Raw genomic sequence first — 18,749 nt, 5'->3', positions numbered from 1 at the left:
CCAGAATTACGTTTTTTTGGTCGCCGCGACATTGCATTAAAATGCAATAACGGGCGATCAAAAGAACGTATCTGCACCAAAATGCTATCATTAAAAACGTCATCTCGGCACGCAAAAAATAAGCCCTCAACCGACCCCAGATGATGAAAAATGGAGACGCTACGAGTATCGGAAAATGGCGCAATTTTTTTTTTTTTTTTTTTTTTTTTTAACCCCTTTACCCCCAAGGGTGGTTTGCACGTTAATGACCAGGCCAATTTTTACAATTCTGACCACTGTCCCTTTATGAGGTTATAACTCCGAAACGCTTCAACGGATCCTGGTGATTCTGACATTGTTTTCTCGTGACATATTGTACTTCATGATAGTGGTAAAATTTCTTTGATAGTACCTGCGTTTATTTGTGAAAAAAACGGAAATTTGGCGAAAATTTTGAAAATTTTGCAATTTTCAAACTTTGAATTTTTATGCAATTAAATCACAGAGATATGTCACACAAAATACTTAATAAGTAACATTTCCCACATGTCTCCTTTACATCAGCATAATTTTGGAACCAATTTTTTTTTTTGTTAGGGAGTTATAAGGGTTAAAAGTTGACCAGCAATTTCTCATTTTTACAACACCATTTTTTTTTAGGGACCACGTCTCATTTGAAGTCATTTTGAGGGGTCTATATGATAGAAAATGCCCAAGTGTGACACCATTCTAAAAACTGCACCCCTCAAGGTGCTCAAAACCACATTCAAGAAGTTTATTAACCCTTCAGGTGTTTAATAGGAATTTTTGGAATGTTTAAATAAAAATGAACATTTAACTTTTTTACACAAAAAATTTACTTCAGCTCCAATTTGTTTTATTTTACCAAGGGTAACAGGAGAAATTGGACCCAAAAAGTTGTTGTCCAATTTGTCCTGAGTACGCTGATACCCCATATGTGGCAGTAAACCACTGTTTGGGCGCATGGGAGAGCTCGGAAGGGAAGGAGCGCTATTTGACTTTTCAATGCAAACTTGACAGGAATTGAGATGGGACGCCATGTTGCGTTTGGAGAGCCACTGATGTGCCTAAACATTGAAACCCCCCACAAGTGACACCATTTTGGAAAGTAGACCCCCTAAGGAACTTATCTGGATGTGTGGTGAGCACTTTGACCCACCAAGTGCTTCACAGAAGTTTATAATGCAGAACCGTAAAAATAAAAAATCATATTTTTTCACAAAAATTATATTTTTGCCCCCAATTTTTTATTTTTCCAAGGGTAAGAGAAGAAATTGGACCTCAAAAGTTGTTGTCCAATTTGTCCTGAGTACGCTGATACCCCATATGTGGCAGTAAACCACTGTTTGGGCGCATGGGAGAGCTCGGAAGGGAAGGAGCGCAGTTTGACTTTTCAATGCAAAATTGACAGAAATTGAGATGGGACGCCATGTTGCGTTTGGAGAGCCACTGATGTGCCTAAACATTGAAACCCCCCACAAGTGACACCATTTTGGAAAGTAGACCCCCTAAGGAACTTATCTAGAGGTGTGGTGAGCACTTTGACCCACCAAGTGCTTCACAGAAGTTTATAATGCAGAACCGTAAAAATAAAAAATCATATTTTTTCACAAAAATTATATTTTTGCCCCCAATTTTTTATTTTTCCAAGGGTAAGAGAAGAAATTGGACCTCAAAAGTTGTTGTCCAATTTGTCCCGAGTACGCTGATACCCCATATGTGGCAGTAAACCACTGTTTGGGCGCATGGGAGAGCTCGGAAGGGAAGGAGCGCCGTTTGACTTTTCAATGCAAAATTGACAGGAATTGAGATGGGACGCCATGTTGCGTTTGGAGAGCCACTGATGTGCCTAAACATTGAAACCCCCCACAAGTGACACCATTTTGGAAAGTAGACCCCCTAAGGAACTTATCTGGATGTGTGGTGAGCACTTTGACCCACCAAGGGCTTCACAGAAGTTTATAATGCAGAGCCATAAAAATAAAACAAAATTTTTTTCCCACAAAAATTATTTTTTAGCCCCCAGTTTTGTATTTTCTCTAGGGTAAGAGGAGAAATTGGACCACAAAAGTTGTTGTCCAATTTGTCCTGAGTACGCTGATACCCCATATGTGGGGGGGAACCACCGTTTGGGCGCATGGGAGGGTTCGGAAGGGAAGGAGCGCCATTTGGAATGCAGACTTAGATGGAATGGTCTGCAGGCGTCACATTGCGTTTGCAGAGCCCCTAATGTACCTAAACAGTAGAAACCCCCCACAAGTGACACCATTTTGGAAAGTAGACCCCCTAAGGAACTCATCTTGATGTGTTGTGAGAGCTTTGAACCCCCAAGTATTTCACTACAGTTTATAACGCAGAGCCATGCAAATAAAAAATATTTTTTTTTCCACAAAAATTATATTTTAGCCCCCAGTTTTGTATTTTCCCAAGGGTAACAGGAGAAATTGGTCCACAAAAGTTGTTGTCCAATTTGTCCTGAGTACGCTGATACCCGATATGTGGGGGGGAACCACCGTTTGGGCGCATGGGAGGGCTCGGAAGGGAAGGAGCATCATTTGGAATGCAGACTTAGATGGATTGGTCTGCAGGCGTCACATTGCGTTTGCAGAGCCCCTAATGTACCTAAACAGTAGAAACCCCCCACAAGTGACCCCATATTGGAAACTAGACCCCTCAATGAACTTATCTAGATGTGTTGTGAGAACTTTGAACCCCCAAGTGTTTCACTACAGTTTATAACGCAGAGCCGTGAAAATAAAAAATCTTTTTGTTTTCCCACAAAAATTATTTTTTAGCCCCCAGTTTTGTATTTTCCCAAGGGTAACAGGAGAAATTGGTCCACAAAAGTTGTTGTCCAATTTGTCCTGAGTACGCTGATACCCCATATGTTGGGGTAAACCCCTGTTTGGGCACACAGGAGAGCTCGGAAGGGAAGGAGCACTGTTTTACTTTTTCAACGCAGAATTGGCTGGAATTGAGATCGGACGCCATGTCGTGTTTGGAGAGCCCCTGATGTGCCGAAACAGTGGAAACCCCCCAATTATAACTGAAACCCTAATCTAAACACACCCCTAACCCTAATTCCAACGGTAACCCTAACCACACCTCTAACCCTGACACACCCCTAACCCTAATCCCAACCCTATTCCCAACTGTAAATGTAATCTAAACCCTAACCCTAACTTTAGCCCCAACCCAAACTGTAGCCCCAACCCTAACCCTAGCCCTAACCCTAACCCTAGCCCTAATCCTAGCCCTAACCCTAGCCCTAACCCTAGCCCTAACCCTAGCCCTAACCCTAGCCCTAACCCTAGCCCTAACCCTAACCCTAGCCCTAACCCTAGCCCTAACCCTAGCCCTAACCCTAGCCCTAGCCCTAACCCTAGCCCTAACCCTAGCCCTAATGGGAAAATGGAAATAAATACATTTTTTTTTATTTTTCCCTAACTAAGGGGGTGATGAAGGGGGGTTTGATTTACTTTTATAGCGAGTTTTTTAGCGGATTTTTATGATTGGCAGCCGTCACACACTGAAAGACCCTTTTTATTGCAAAAAATATTTTTTGCAATACCACATTTTGAGAGCTATAATTTTTCCATATTTTGGTCCACAGAGTCATGTGAGGTCTTGTTTTTTGCGGGACGAGTTGACGTTTTTATTGAAAACATTTTTGGGCACGTGACATTTTTTTATCGCTTTTTATTCCGATTTTTGTGAGGAAGAATGACCAAAAGCCAGCTATTCATGAATTTCTATTGGGGGAGGCGTTTATACCGTTCCGCGTTTGGTAAAATTGATAAATCAGTTTTATTCTTCGGGTCAGTACGATTACAGCGATACCTCATTTATATCATTTTTTTATGGTTTGGTGCTTTTATACGATAAAAACTATTTTACAGAAAAAATAATTATTTTTGCATCGCTTTATTCTCAGGACTATAACTTTTTTATTTTTTTGCTGATGATGCTGTATGGCGGCTCTTTTTTTGCGGGACAATATGACGCTTTCAGCGGTACCATGGTTATTTATATCTGTCCTTTTGATCGCGTGTTATTCCACTTTTTGTTCGGCGGTATGATAATAAAGCGTTGTTTTTTGCCTCGTTTTTTTTTTTTTTTTCTTACGGTGTTTACTGAAGGGGTTAACTAGTGGGCCAGTTTTATAGGTCGGGCCGTTACGGACGCGGCGATACTAAATATGTGTACTTTTATTGGTTTTTTTTTTTTATTTAGATGAAGAAATGTATTTATGGGAATAATATTTTTTTTTTTTTTTCATTATTTTGGAATATTTTTTTTTATTTTTTTTACACATTTGGAAATTTTTTTTTTTACTTTTTTACTTTGTCCCAGGGGGGGACATCACAGATCAGTGATCTGACAGTTTGCACAGCACTCTGTCAGATCACTGATCTGATAGGAGTGCAGGCTGCTTCACAGTGCCTGCTCTGAGCAGGCTCTGTGAAGCCACCTCCCTCCCTGCAGAACCCGGATCCGCGGCCATCTTGGATCCGGGGCTCGAGCAGGGAGGGAGGTGAGGAGACCCTCGCAGCAACGCGATCACATCGCGTTGCTGCGGGGGGCTCAGGGAAGCCCGCAGGGAGCCCCCTCCCTGCGCGGTGCTTCCCTGTACCGCCGGCACATCGCGATCATCTTTGATCGCGGTGTGCCAGGGGTTAATGTGCCGGGGGCGGTCCGTGACCGCTCCTGGCACATAGTGCCGGATGTCAGCTGCGATAAGCAGCTGACACCCGGCCGCGATCGGCCGCGCTCCCCCCGTGAGCGCGGCCGATCGGCTATGACGTACTATCCCGTCCAGGGTCAGATAAGCCCAGGGCACCTCGACGGGATAGTACGTCTAAGGTCACAGAGGGGTTAAGCAAAGTTTGGAATTTTTTTTCACCACTTAGATAAAAAATAACCTAGTCATGTTTGGTGTCTATGAACTCGTAATGACCTGGAGAATCATAATGGCAGGTCAGTTTTAGCATTTAGTGAACCTAGCAAAAAAGCCAAACAAAAAACCAATGTGGGATTGCACTTTTTTTGCAATTTCACCGCACTTGGAATTTTTTTCCCGTTTTCTAGTACACGACATGCTAAAACCAATGATGTCGTTCAAAAGTACAACTCGTCCCGCAAAAAATAAGCCCTCACATGGCCAAATTGACGGAAAAATAAAAAAGTTATGGCTCTGGGAAGGAGGGGAGCGAAAAACGAACACGGAAAAACGAAAAATCCCCCGGTCATGAAGGGGTTAAAGGCAAACATACTGGTAGACCAGTATGTTTGCCAGGGGTTGTAGGTGAATACTGGGCCATGCGTATTTAGCAGCTTCTAGTATTGACTCGTTTGCATTCTCATTGGCGGGATCAATATGATACAAAAATCAGGAATGTTATTGGAAAATTAAAGTTTGCAGCATTTTCCCTTTAAATGGAATCTGTCATCTGGTTTTTGCTATCTAATCTGTGGACACCCTGGGGTAGGAGATGAGATACAGATTTCAGGAACGTGTCAGTTATTAGGCTGTGTGCTGTTATTTCCATACTATGAATGTTTTATTGTCAGAACATTATCATTGCCTGGACTAAAGCTCATGTGACTCCTTGTCTGACTCCGCCCCCTCGTGTGATAATCAGTGCACTGTCTATAGACAATGTATATACAGAGCCTATTGTGGGCAGGGCTAGCTTTCTCAGCTCTGCTACATATAAAAACTCTGATTGTATCACAACTGCGGCACCCAGTAATCTAAGTGATACATCGCTGGAATTAGGGTCTTTTTTCCTACATTATGCGGTTCTGAGATAGCAAAAACCTAGTGATAGATTAAATGCAATGTCATAAAAAGGCAAGAACAAGCTGAAAGACAGCAGGGAAATATATAGAAGCCTGGTGTTATTTTCTATGAGAAATTCTGATAGTAGAAGCATAAAACAGATCTGTGACATAACCGCCCTCCGTGTACAGCCAAAAATCCATCCTTATGACGTATATACGGAGCTCCAAAATATTAATTATTCTGAGTAGCACAATAATTCTGCTATCTATTATTAGGTATTGATACAAAACTCATGTTCTCAATACCTAGCTGCTGATTTACCAATAATTTTTAACTTGACTACCTCTGTGGACCGGCCAATTATAATACAAGGAGATCATCCGGGGAGGGGGGAACCAGGGCCAAGCCCAACACAATATTATACGCCCAAAACAGTAGGACACACAATGGTTGACCAGAAGGTAACCATATCTGAAGCTGGCTATGAAGTCAATTTAATTGCCATTATTCCCTGTGCATTGGATAAGGGGTAACTCACTGATTGGTGGTGGTCCAACCACTAAGACTCTCACTGAATCCCAGATCTGGGATCTGTATCCAGGCATCTGGGCTCTGCAGAGCTCAACTTATGCTCCATTCATTGTCTATGTGACTGCGGGAAATAGCTTTGTGCTCAGCTTTTTCCAATAGTCCCATAGACCATGAATAGAGCAGAGGTCTAGCATCTAAATCCCCATTCAATTCAATAGGCCACTCAGCAGAGCCTGGTTCCAAAGCTCCATTCTCAGGATCACTTGTGCTCCCAGTGGTCTGACCCCTAGAGATCAGTAAGTTACCACCTACCCCAATGGATGGGGAATAATTTGATAATTTGGGGGTAACATTTTATAAAGTTTGCTTGCTTTGGGACTATTTACAAATTACCTATTAGATATTATGATGATTTGTCAGTTTCCCATGGAAATAAAAGTGGCCCTACATATGTTCTATAAAAACTGTGCCCCACAAGCAACCGCAGAATGACGCTATGTAGTGCATTCATTTGTCTCCTGCAACTTAAAACTTTCATTAAAAAAAGTAGAAAAAATATAAAGTTAAACAGTTATATGACACACAAGTTTAGAAAAAACTATAAAATGTACCAAATTTTCAGCCTGCAAAGATAAAAGTGAGAATAAGAGGATGTTATAAAGATGTCGGATCCTTTATGCAGTTATTAAAGGGTGATTTACAATGGGAGTTATAAGGTCGCTTGGGGTTCGTAGCATTAAGGTTTTTTTGAGCAGTAAATTGCTATTATAAATGTCTTTGATGAAATAGAGGCAGGTCCACAAAACTATAAAGCTGTAAAATTCACTATATGTGTCTCTACCTGAGCTACATTCATTATGTTACTGACGGATCCTTAGAGTCCCCAAGATTCTAAACAAAGAGAAAGAAAAGGGTCACAAAGTAGAGCCCTAAAGTCTCCTGACTGCACCTAACACTAACCGCCTCATCTATACTGACTACACATTTGGCCAAGCAGTGAAGAATGATATTTATCGGGACCCTGGAAGACTTTTCAAACTTTTGTCTACTTTTGTAATTACATAAAATTATTTTGGCCCCAATTCATCATTGCTGTTTCTCCAGTTTTCTGGAGTAATTTGCTCCTTTTTAGCGGCTTCAGCATTTGTGCCTCATTTTCTATTTGTTTTGTGCCACTTTATACATTGTTTTTCTATTATAGTCTTTTTTCATTTTTTTTTTTAAATTTTTTTAATTTATTTTACTCGTTTAGCGCCATTAATTCCACAGCGCTTTACATACAATTTTCTCTTCATCTTTGCTTATCCAGATATTTTTTAGACAGATTCAGGAATTGCAACTTTTATCTAATATCACATTTTTTTTAAATATGTTTCATTGCAGTTCCTGCTTGGAGTTCCCGAAGTAGTTTTCAATTTGCACAACTTTTTAAGGAATGTACAAGTTTTGGCGCTAAAAAGTTACAAACAGAAGTTAATACAAAAAAAAAAAAAAGATTATTTTTTATTTTGCAACAAATTCATGACCCATGTACTCTATGCGGATGAATTTGGTATACAAAAAGTCAGTAAATGTCACAAGACAAACAAAAAGAAATAAAAGTGAATTCAAAAAGTTGCAAATGATGAATCGGGACCATTGTGTTGTCCAAGTGGTCATTGAGATGAGATCCCTGTGAGTTAGCCTGAGAAAGGAGTTTATCATAATTATCTTTAAATAAATATGTTCCTATGATAGTAGTTTATTCTGGCCAATGACTATATGAGACCATTTTACTTCTGTTCCAAAAGGATAACGTTAAACTTGACATTTGACAGATTCCAACTTTGATAATTAGGGGTGGGGAAGCGCCCTCTGCTGGTAGATATTAAAAACTGTAGTTACATTTGTTGTGGGACCTTGTGTGGCGCTAATTGAAAACATATCTGAAATTGAAGGGGGGAAAAAAAAAAATCTATAGCCCGGCCAAACAATTATATTACTACATATCTGAAATAGCATTCTTCATAAAGAAAACACTGCGAATGACGTAACGTTGGAGAGCGCTTTGGCTTTCACCATTGGGAAAGTGTCCAGACAGCACTTGAGTTATGAGAACAGCTCAGAATCCCAATTGTAGTCACAGTTGTACTAAGTTTAGCCATGCTTGTATTACCACGGCGTGTAATTTTATAATGAGACTGCAATTAGATCAGCCAATGCAATTCAATCTGGCCTGGTACGCCTGAACCACACATTGAAGGTATTTTATTATTAGAAGATAATCAACCATTTATCATTTCCGCTTATTAATACCAAGGATCTGATACATAAATCACACTATATATATATATATATATATATACATACATTATATATATATATACATACATACATTATATATATATATATATATATATATATATATATATATATATATATATATATACTTCCACTCTCAGGGTGCTTGGAGGATGCCAACAAGTCACTTTACCTTTGCCAGGAGAATAGATGCACATTTAAAGTAGTAAGTTACACTTGAGGATAATGACTATGGAACTGTAATACCTGCACTAGTGAGAATGTCGCCATCGTTTCGTTGGCACAATTGAAGAGTAATGAGTGATGGTTGTAATTCCTATTATTATTATTTTAATTGCACATCATTGGTGAAAAGTCACAACAACAATTTTACATCCAATGTCTATAGCAGTTTTTTACAACACTTGAAGTCTTTTCTAAGTCTACTGTCTTAACTATGTCACCCCCATCCTAAATCTCAATTATCTGATCACCCACTGTATCCCTTTTAGAAAGTTCCCAGGAATTCCCTCTAATAAATTGCGTGATACTTTCCTGATTTGGAAAATTCTCCAAAAGAAATTCAAATATTTATCTGTCAATATTTGGGATATTCAGACTGAATAACAAAGAGAGTGACACTAGCACTACAGTCCATAAATCCCCCTTCATAGTGCCATAAATGTGAAGCTGTGATCCATTCCCAGATGGTGCAGCCAATCACACACCTGACACAGCAGTAAACCCTCTGTAGCCAATCCACACTTTACAGAGCCACATGCACTGGAGCAGATGATGGTCACTGCCTCTTCTTACCTGGGTTGCACTGAAAGCCTTGGATCAAGATAACAGCCAGAGCCACAAAGTGCTTGATGAGCATGGTGAGAAGTGATGATCATACAGGGGCAACAGGGAAAAGGTCCATCAATGTCAAGAAGTCAGCATGCAGTAATCCCTGATGAGAGGTCCTGGGGTCCACAGTGGTCCCTGCAGCAGGTCCTAAGCACTGGAGCAGCTCACAGAGCCCATGACTTGTTTGTGCCTTTGCCTGCAGGTGCTGCTGTATGGAGCTGAGCACAATAGAAGATCACACAGGCTGCAGCTCCAATAACTTTTTTTTTCCCCCCCACCTCTTGCTCTGGACAAAGTTTTCTTTCCTGCTGCCACCCCCTTGGGATTGAGGTTGTCTGCTCACACCATACACAGGCTGTGAGAGAGCATTAGTCCATGGCCAGTGAGGAGATCCTGCCTGTCCTCTGCTGTCTGGTGCTGGGATGTTTGCTCCAAGCTCAGATTCTTTATACAGAACACAAGAGGAAGGAGATACGTCAGAAGCAGCCAAGGAACCTCTCATGTCACCAATGCCTTCAAGGCAGCTTTTCCTGGCTCAACTGAAGCCAAAGATTGCACAGATTGTGCCGAACTCTGCAGACTTAAAGGATCTCTGTGTAAAAAGTACTGTGACCCTTCCTGCCCTTTCATAATAGATGGAACATTGACAGGTAGATTACAGGTCCTCAGTGGAGATGACCTAAGGGAGTTAACTAGTGCACTGCTGAAATGACCTGAACCTTCTAGGAATCCTAGTGTGAAATAACCAGCTGTCAAGGAAAAAAACAATGACATAGCTGCTTCAAATTGTTATATATATATATATATATTTATTTATTCATTTATTTATTTTTGTATGTGAGCGGGGAGACAGACCCACCTGCGAGCCTGAGGCACTCCGGATGGGCCCTACTTCTGACATCAGAATGTGTCCTACCGATAGCGGAGAGCATATCCTATATTTCAGGTAAATGCACGTCCTGGCTTCTCATGGTCAAAGTTCAGTATATATACAATCAAATTAAGGGGGCTTTCCAGAACTATAAAAGTGATGAAATTCCCTGTAACCTCTACCCCCTGTAAATCTGCTGTATGTGCATAAAGTGTCTCTCCTCCATTATTGCTTACCAGGTGCAACTCTGTATCTTCAGCAGCTACTATGCTGTAGTGAAATGTACAACCAGGCATGGATGTAAAGGTACCTTCACACTGAGCGACGCTGCAGCGATACCGACAACGATGTCGATCGCTGCAGCTTCGCTGTTTGGTCGCTGGAGAGCTGTCACACAGACAGCTCTCCAGCGACCAACGATCCCGAGGTCCCCGGTAACCAGGGTAAACATCGGGTTACTAAGCGCAGGGCTGCGCTAAGTAACCCGATGTTTACCCTGATTACCATCGTAAAAGTTTAAAAAACAAACACTACATACTTACCTTCTGCTGTCTGTCCCCGGCGCTCTGCTTTCCTGCACTGACTGTGAGCACAGCGGCCGGAAAGCAGAGCGGTGACGTCACCACTGTGCTTTCCGGCTGACCGGCGCTCACAGCCAGTGCAGGAAGCAGAGCGCCAGGGACAGACAGCAGAAGGTAAGTATGTAGTGTTTGTTTTTTTAACTTTTACGATGGTAACCAGGGTAAACATCGGGTTACTAAGAGCGGCCCTGCGGTGACGTCACCGCTCTGCTTTCCGGCCGCTGTGCTTACACAGGGCAGAGAAGCAGAGCGCCGAGGGACAGACAGCGGAAGGCAAGTATGAAGTGTTTTTTTTTTTTTACTTTTACGCTGGTAACCAGGGTAAACATCGGGTTACTAAGCACGGCCCTGCGCTTAGTAACCCGATGTTTACCCTGGTTAAAAAAAAAAGACATCGCTGAATCGGCGTCACACACGCCGATTCAGCGATGTCTGCAGTGAGTCCAGAGACGAAATAAAGTGCTGCACTTTCTGCAGCGACCAACGACAACACAGCAGGATTCTGATCGCTGCTGTGTGTCAAACTGAATGATATCGCTAGCCAGGACGCTGCAACGTCACGGATCGCTAGCGATATCGTTCAGTGTGACGGTAACTTAAACGTACACAATTCTCCAAGAAGCTGCCCGCTGGACCCCAAACAGTCAACCCAACGTAGGCCTAAGCTCTTAAACTATGGGATCAACTCATAAAGGTGTTTTTGACATTTTTCTGGAGTAAGATACCTTGAAATATCACAAATTTGTGGTGCAATTCGACGTTGCTCCAAAGGTTTGCAGCTTTTGACGCTTTTACATCAGCCCCGGAAAGATCTTCCAAAGTCCCAAAAGTGAACAGAGCTTGGTTGGGATGGGGCACCCGACGAATTCATTAAAATTGAATTCCCTTTAGGGGTGTAAATTATGCAAGAATTATACTCCAAAGATCTGATGGGCAACACAGTCCTTGGTAAAGGGAAAAGGCAGGTGTAAGATGCACTTCATTCAGTGAAAGAAATCTGCCTCTTAATGAATTAGCCACATCATCCAGCATCTCTGCCTTCAAAATGACTTGGCATGCAACTCCAGTCTTGAATCTTTTCTGTAAAGTTGGATGAGTTATGACTATGTGGAGCGGATTGCGTGTAATATGTTTTCCTTGTCAAAAAGCTTACCAGCGTTATAAAAATCTTGATGCACATAGTGCTGCTGGTAACAGTGTGGTTGAATTTATTAATTATTGTAGAATGTAAATCAATCCACCAAAATATTAAAATCAACTGCCTAGTAATGATTGGGATCACTGGCGGACACACACAGAAAAGGGCCCAGGTGCAAGAACAGTATATGGGCCCTTTGCAGTCCAACAGCTCATCATAATGCACAATTCCTATTCCTGCTTTAGAGGTGAAAATGAGCCCCTTACCTCTTGGGCCCTTGTACAGCTGCACAGATTGTACCAATGATATGTCCGCACCTGATTGAGATACTCTCATAGTTCCAAATCCTTTAGGACCTGTAAATTGCAAGGTAAGTCTTCCAACTTTGACTTGCCTTCAGATATTTGGAGACAACTATTAATTCTCCACTTAGTTTTCTTTTTTGCAAGTTAAACCTACCCATATCCTTTAACCGTTCCTTGTAGGATATACTTTGCAGTCCATTCACCATCCTGTCAGATCTCCTCTGAACTTGCTCTAGTTTTTCAATGTCTTTTTTTAAAATGTGGTGCCCAAAACTAGACACAGTATTCCAGACGAGGCCTGAAAAAGGAGGAATAGAGGTGGATAATTACTATGTGATCTAGACTCTACTTCGTGATCTAGACTCTATGCTTCTCTTAATACAACCTAGAACTGTGTTTGCCTTTTTTTGCAGCTGCATCACAAGTCTTTTTCACCTTTTTCACGCATGCTGTTGCTTAGTTCTATTCTTCCCATTCTGTACATGTAATTTTCATTTTTTCTTGCCCAGATGTAGAATCTTGAATTTCTCCCTGTTAAATACCATTCTATTTGTTACTGCCTAGAGTTGAGCGACCTTGACCTTTTTAGAGTCGAGCCGGGTTTCGCGAAACCCGACTATCTCAAAAGTCGGGTCGAGTGAAATCGGCCGATTATGACGTAAAGTCGGGATCGACCGAAACACGAAACCCAATGCAAGTCAATGGGGCAGCATAGTCGGCAGTGAGTGGGGGCCAGGAAAACACCTAGAGTGCCCATTTTAATGTCAAAACCATCCATTCTTCTTAATGAAACTTGTCAAGCGTAATTTACCTTATAATAATTGGAAGGCATTTGAAATTGGGGGTCATTTGGCTAAAGTTGTGGTGGGTAGGGCTGGTTCAAGTAATTAGTGGGCCCAGGAAATCTGGACCACGTCACGGCAGTGGAGCAGGGAGAGGTAAGTATTTCAACTTTGCAAGTGCTGTGAACCTGAGCAAGCAGGGGGGGCCCACTCGTTGGCATTGGCACTGGCACAGGGCCCCTCAAAGTACAGCGGTGTGTTTGCACGGCGGGGGCGCCTCCCACCGGCAGCAACACTTTTGCGTACTATGAGAGGCCCTGTGCCAGTGACGTCGCCAACTAGTATTCCTCCCCCCACCTGATGAAGGAACCTGCACTTTCATCTGCACCTTCCTCTTTGTCCCCGTGTAAGGTGGTATGGTATGCGGGAAGAGCAACCTGACTTTCAGCAGGGTCACAATGTTGTTGTGTAGCGTGCACGGGGAATGTTGCGTTATGGGTCAATGTACCAGCAGACTCATCTATCACTGGCTGGGCAATGGGCAGGATGAGGAGGAAACACAGATATAGGCCCAAAGAATAAAGTTGGCTAAATGCAGTTCAAAATTGGTAACACAGGAATAACCAGGGGGCATTGCAGTGGAGGACAACTGGAATGAGAGGCTGACACAGAGAGTAGGCCCAAATCAGTAAGTAGTCGAAATGCAGTTCAAAATTGGCAACCGTAGTAAACAGGCGGCACAGCTTTGTTCAGTGGAGGAGAACAGCAAGGAGTGGCAGACACCGATAGTAGGCCCCAACCCAACTAGTAGGCCAAATGCAGTCTAACATTAACAACTACTTAACGAGCGCCTGAAAACGGAATTTCAGGACAGGAAACCAGGAGAACAGCAAGGAGCGGCAGACACTGTTAGTAGGCCCCAAACCAACTAGTACGCCAAATGCAGTTGTTCCATTTAACCACAATTTAACGAGAGCCTGAAGATAGAAGCTCAGGAAAGGCAACCTGGAGAACACCTTGGAGTGGAACACACCATCTCTCTCCACCCCATACCCATTTTGTAGGCCTAATGCAGTGTAGTTTTCTACAACTACTAAACGAGAGTCGGAAGACCGAAGCAATGGCAAGGAAACCTGGGGAACACCTTGGAGTGTAACACACCATCTCTCTCCACCCGATACCCATTTTGTAGGCCTAATGCAGTGTAGTTTTCTACAACTACTAAACGAGAGTCGGAAGATCGAAGCAATGGCGAGGAAACCTGGAGAACACCTTGGAGTGTAACACACCATCTCTCTCCACCCCATAGCCAATTTGGAGGCCTAATGCAGTGTAGTTTCCAACAACTACTAAACGAGAGCATTAAGATCGAAGCTCTGGAAAGGCAACCTGGAGAACACCTTGGAGTGTAACACACCATCTCTCTCCACCCGATACCCATTTTGTAGGCCTAATGCCGTGTAGTTTTCTACAACTACTGAACGAGAGTCGGAAGACCGGAGCAATGGCAAGGAAACCTGGGGAACACCTTGGAGTGTAACACACCATCTCTCTCCACCCGATACCCATTTTGTAGGCCTAATGCAGTGTAGTTTTCTACAACTACTAAACGAGAGTCGGAAGACCGAAGCAATGGCAAGGAAACCTGGGGAACACCTTGGAGTGTAACACACCATCTCTCTCCACCCGATACCCATTTTGTAGGCCTAATGCAGTGTAGTTTTCTACAACTACTAAACGAGAGTCTGAAGACCGAAGCAATGGCAAGGAAACCTGGGGAACACCTTGGAGTGTAACACACCATCTCTCTCCACCCGATACCCATTTTGTAGGCCTAATGCAGTGTAGTTTTCTACAACTACTAAACGAGAGTCGGAAGACCGAAGCAATGGCAAGGAAACCTGGGGAACACCTTGGAGTGTAACACACCATCTCTCTCCACCCGATAGCCATTTTGTAGGCCTAATGCAGTGTAGTTTTCTACAACTACTAAACGAGAGTCGGAAGACCGAAGCAATGGCAAGGAAACCTGGGGAACACCTTGGAGTGTAACACACCATCTCTCTCCACCCGATACCCATTTTGTAGGCCTAATGCAGTGTAGTTTTCTACAACTACTAAACGAGAGTCGGAAGATCGAAGCAATGGCGAGGAAACCTGGAGAACACCTTGGAGTGTAACACACCATCTCTCTCCACCCCATAGCCAATTTGGAGGCCTAATGCAGTGTAGTTTCCAACAACTACTAAACGAGAGCATTAAGATCGAAGCTCTGGAAAGGCAACCTGGAGAACACCTTGGAGTGTAACACACCATCTCTCTCCACCCGATACCCATTTTGTAGGCCTAATGCAGTGTAGTTTTCTACAACTACTAAACGAGAGTCGGAAGACCGAAGCAATGGCAAGGAAACCTGGGGAACACCTTGGAGTGTAACACACCATCTCTCTCTACCTGATACCCATTTTGTAGGCCTAATGCAGTGTAGTTTTCTACAACTACTAAACGAGAGTCGGAAGACCGAAGCAATGGCAAGGAAACCTGGGGAACACCTTGGAGTGTAACACACCATCTCTCTCCACCCGATACCCATTTTGTAGGCCTAATGCAGTGTAGTTTTCTACAACTACTAAACGAGAGTCTGAAGACCGAAGCAATGGCAAGGAAACCTGGGGAACACCTTGGAGTGTAACACACCATCTCTCTCCACCCGATACCCATTTTGTAGGCCTAATGCAGTGTAGTTTTCTACAACTACTAAACGAGAGTCGGAAGACCGAAGCAATGGCAAGGAAACCTGGGGAACACCTTGGAGTGTAACACACCATGTCTCTCCACCCGATACCCATTTTGTAGGCCTAATGCAGTGTAGTTTTGTACAACTACTAAACGAGAGTCGGAAGACCGAAGCAATGGCAAGGAAACCTGGGGAACACCTTGGAGTGTAACACACCATCTCTCTCCACCCGATACCCATTTTGTAGGCCTAATGCAGTGTAGTTTTCTACAACTACTAAACGAGAGTCGGAAGACCGAAGCAATGGCAAGGAAACCTGGGGAACACCTTGGAGTGTAACACACCATCTCTCTCCACCCCATACCCAATTTGTAGGCCTAATGCAGCCTACTTTCCGACAACTACTAAACGAGAGCATGAAGATCGAAGCTCAGGAAAGGCAACCTGGGGAACACCTTGGAGTGTAACAAACCCTCTCTCTACACCACGGAAGGGCTGATTCTTAGGAAGGAAGGCTGTTGGAAAGAAGCAGGGCGCGTCCGAGGGTGATTATATTCTTATTAGGTATATACTCACCCTCGGACGCGCCCTGCTTCTTTATTTGTAATGAATGTTTATTTGCAATGTGGTTTTGACTTACTCTATTTTTTTGGTAAATAATGATTTTATTATTTTCATTGTTTTGCATCTTCTTGGCAATAATATAAAGAAGACGCGACAGGACAACACTCGGTGGATGCCATATCTGTGTTTTAAATTGAAAAAAACTTTCAGTTAACTACTTGCAGGAGAAAGTTATTGTAGCTGGTGGCCATTTTTAGTACTGTACCAGATTTTTGTTGTATGTGTTTGTTTTTCATGTTAAAATGTCTGCATTTGATATCTCTCCAGTATTTTCTTTTTTATAAGCAAAATACTTATTTTTATATTTTCTGATGTTGGTTCAAGGGGTACACGGGCAGCAGTAGACAGGTCAGTGGAGGCCTAGTGGAAGGAGGGACCGCAGACAGGCTTCGAAGGCCTAACATAATAAATTGGGCTGGCTGTAGGCAATTTAAAATTTGTTCCAGGGGAACACGGGCAGCAGTGGCCTGGTCTGTGTAGTAGTAGTGGAAAGAACAGGCCGCAGACAGGCTTCGAAGGCCTAACATAACAAAAATTGGGCTGTAGGCAATTTAAAATTGGTTCCAGGGGAACACGGGCAGCAGTAGACAGGTCAGTGGAGGCCTAGTGGAAGGAGGGACCGCAGACAGGCTTCGAAGCCCTAACATAATAAATTGGGCTTGCTGTCGGCAATTTTAAATTGGTTCCAGGGGAACACGGGCGGCAGTAGCCAGGTCAGTGTAGTAGTAGTGGAAAGAACAGGCCGCAGACAGGCTTCGAAGGCCTAACATGACAAAAATTGGGCTGTAGGCAATTTAAAATTGGTTCCAGGGGAACACGGGCAGCAGTAGACAGGTCAGTGGAGGCCTAGTGGAAGGAGGGACCGCAGACAGGCTTCGAAGCCCTAACATAATAAATTGGGCTGGCTGTAGGCAATTTAAAATTGGTTCCAGGGGAACACGGGCAGCAGTAGACAGGTCAGTGGAGGCCTAGTGGAAGGAGGGACCGCAGACAGGCTTCGAAGCCCTAACATAATAAATTGGGCTTGCTGTCGGCAATTTTAAATTGGTTCCAGGGGAACACGGGCGGCAGTAGCCAGGTCAGTGTAGTAGTACTGGAAAGAACGGGCCGCAGACAGGCTTCGAAGGCCTAACATAACAAAAATTGGGCTGTAGGCAATTTAAAATTGGTTCCAGGGGAACACGGGCAGCAGTAGACAGGTCAGTGGAGGCCTAGTGGAAGGAGGGACCGCAGACAGGCTTCGAAGCCCTAACATAATAAATTGGGCTTGCTGTCGGCAATTTTAAATTGGTTCCAGGGGAACACGGGCGGCAGTAGCCAGGTCAGTGTAGTAGTAGTGGAAAGAACAGGCCGCAGACAGGCTTTGAAGGCCTAACATAACAAAAATTGGGCTGTAGGCAATTTAAAATTGGTTCCAGGGGAACACGGGCAGCAGTAGACAGGTCAGTGGAGGCCTAGTGGAAGGAGGGACCGCAGACAGGCTTCGAAGCCCTAACATATTAAATTGGGCTGGCTGTAGGCAATTTAAAATTGGTTCCAGGGGAACACGGGCAGCAGTAGACAGGTCAGTGGAGGCCTAGTGGAAGGAGGGACCGCAGACAGGCTTCGAAGGCCTAACATAATAAATTGGGCTGGCTGTAGGCAATTTAAAATTGGTTCCAGGGGAACACGGGCAGCAGTGGCCTGGTCAGTGTAGTAGTAGTGGAAAGAACGGGCCGCAGACAGGCTTCGAAGGCCTAACATAACAAAAATTGGGCTGTAGGCAATTTAAAATTGGTTCCAGGGGAACACAGGCAGCAGTAGACAGGTCAGTGGAGGCCTAGTGGAAGGAGTGACCGCAGACAGGCTTCGAAGGCCTAACATAAGAAAAATGTCAATACAATGGTATTGACAGTGCCAGGCATTGAAGGATGTCAGCGCATAGACTAAACATTGGTGGAGCTGTGAGAGAAAATTTTGCAAGTGGTAGAGCACTGTTTGAGCTGGGGGGGGGGACTGTCTTGTGGCCGGCGGTACAGGCCCAGGGCCCCTCATATTACAACGGTGTGTCTGACGTTGGGTGCGCACCACCACCGCCAGACACTTTATTGTACTATGAGGGACCTAGTGGCAGTGCCGTCGACCAAAAGCGGGCACACCCGCCTCCTCAGACAAACAGTACTCTCATGGGTGCTGGCGCCAAGTGGCGATACCACGACCCCGTGTGGGGACTTTGGCCATTTAGGGAGGTGTTAACATGTCGGATGCTGGACAATCAGGTGCT

The 18,749-nt window shown here is 43.6% G+C and overlaps 1 protein-coding gene across 1 annotated transcript in view; it reads right to left on the bottom strand.

Moving 5' to 3' along the window:
* LOC138662079 (vascular endothelial growth factor receptor kdr-like) overlaps positions 1-9,867 on the bottom strand; it is a 251,706-nt gene extending 241,839 nt beyond the window's left edge. The window contains exon 1 of the mRNA XM_069747214.1: positions 9,413-9,867. Within this exon, the coding sequence (XP_069603315.1) occupies positions 9,413-9,476 (64 nt within the window). The 5' untranslated portion in view covers positions 9,477-9,867. The remainder of the gene's footprint in view (positions 1-9,412) is intronic.
* Between the last annotated feature and the right edge of the window lie 8,882 nt (positions 9,868-18,749).

The sequence above is a fragment of the Ranitomeya imitator genome, chromosome 2 (assembly GCF_032444005.1).
Source record: "Ranitomeya imitator isolate aRanImi1 chromosome 2, aRanImi1.pri, whole genome shotgun sequence".
NCBI classification, from domain to species: domain Eukaryota; kingdom Metazoa; phylum Chordata; class Amphibia; order Anura; family Dendrobatidae; genus Ranitomeya; species Ranitomeya imitator.
Note: the sequence above shows the minus strand (reverse complement) of the source record. Positions and strands in the feature narration are given on the sequence as shown.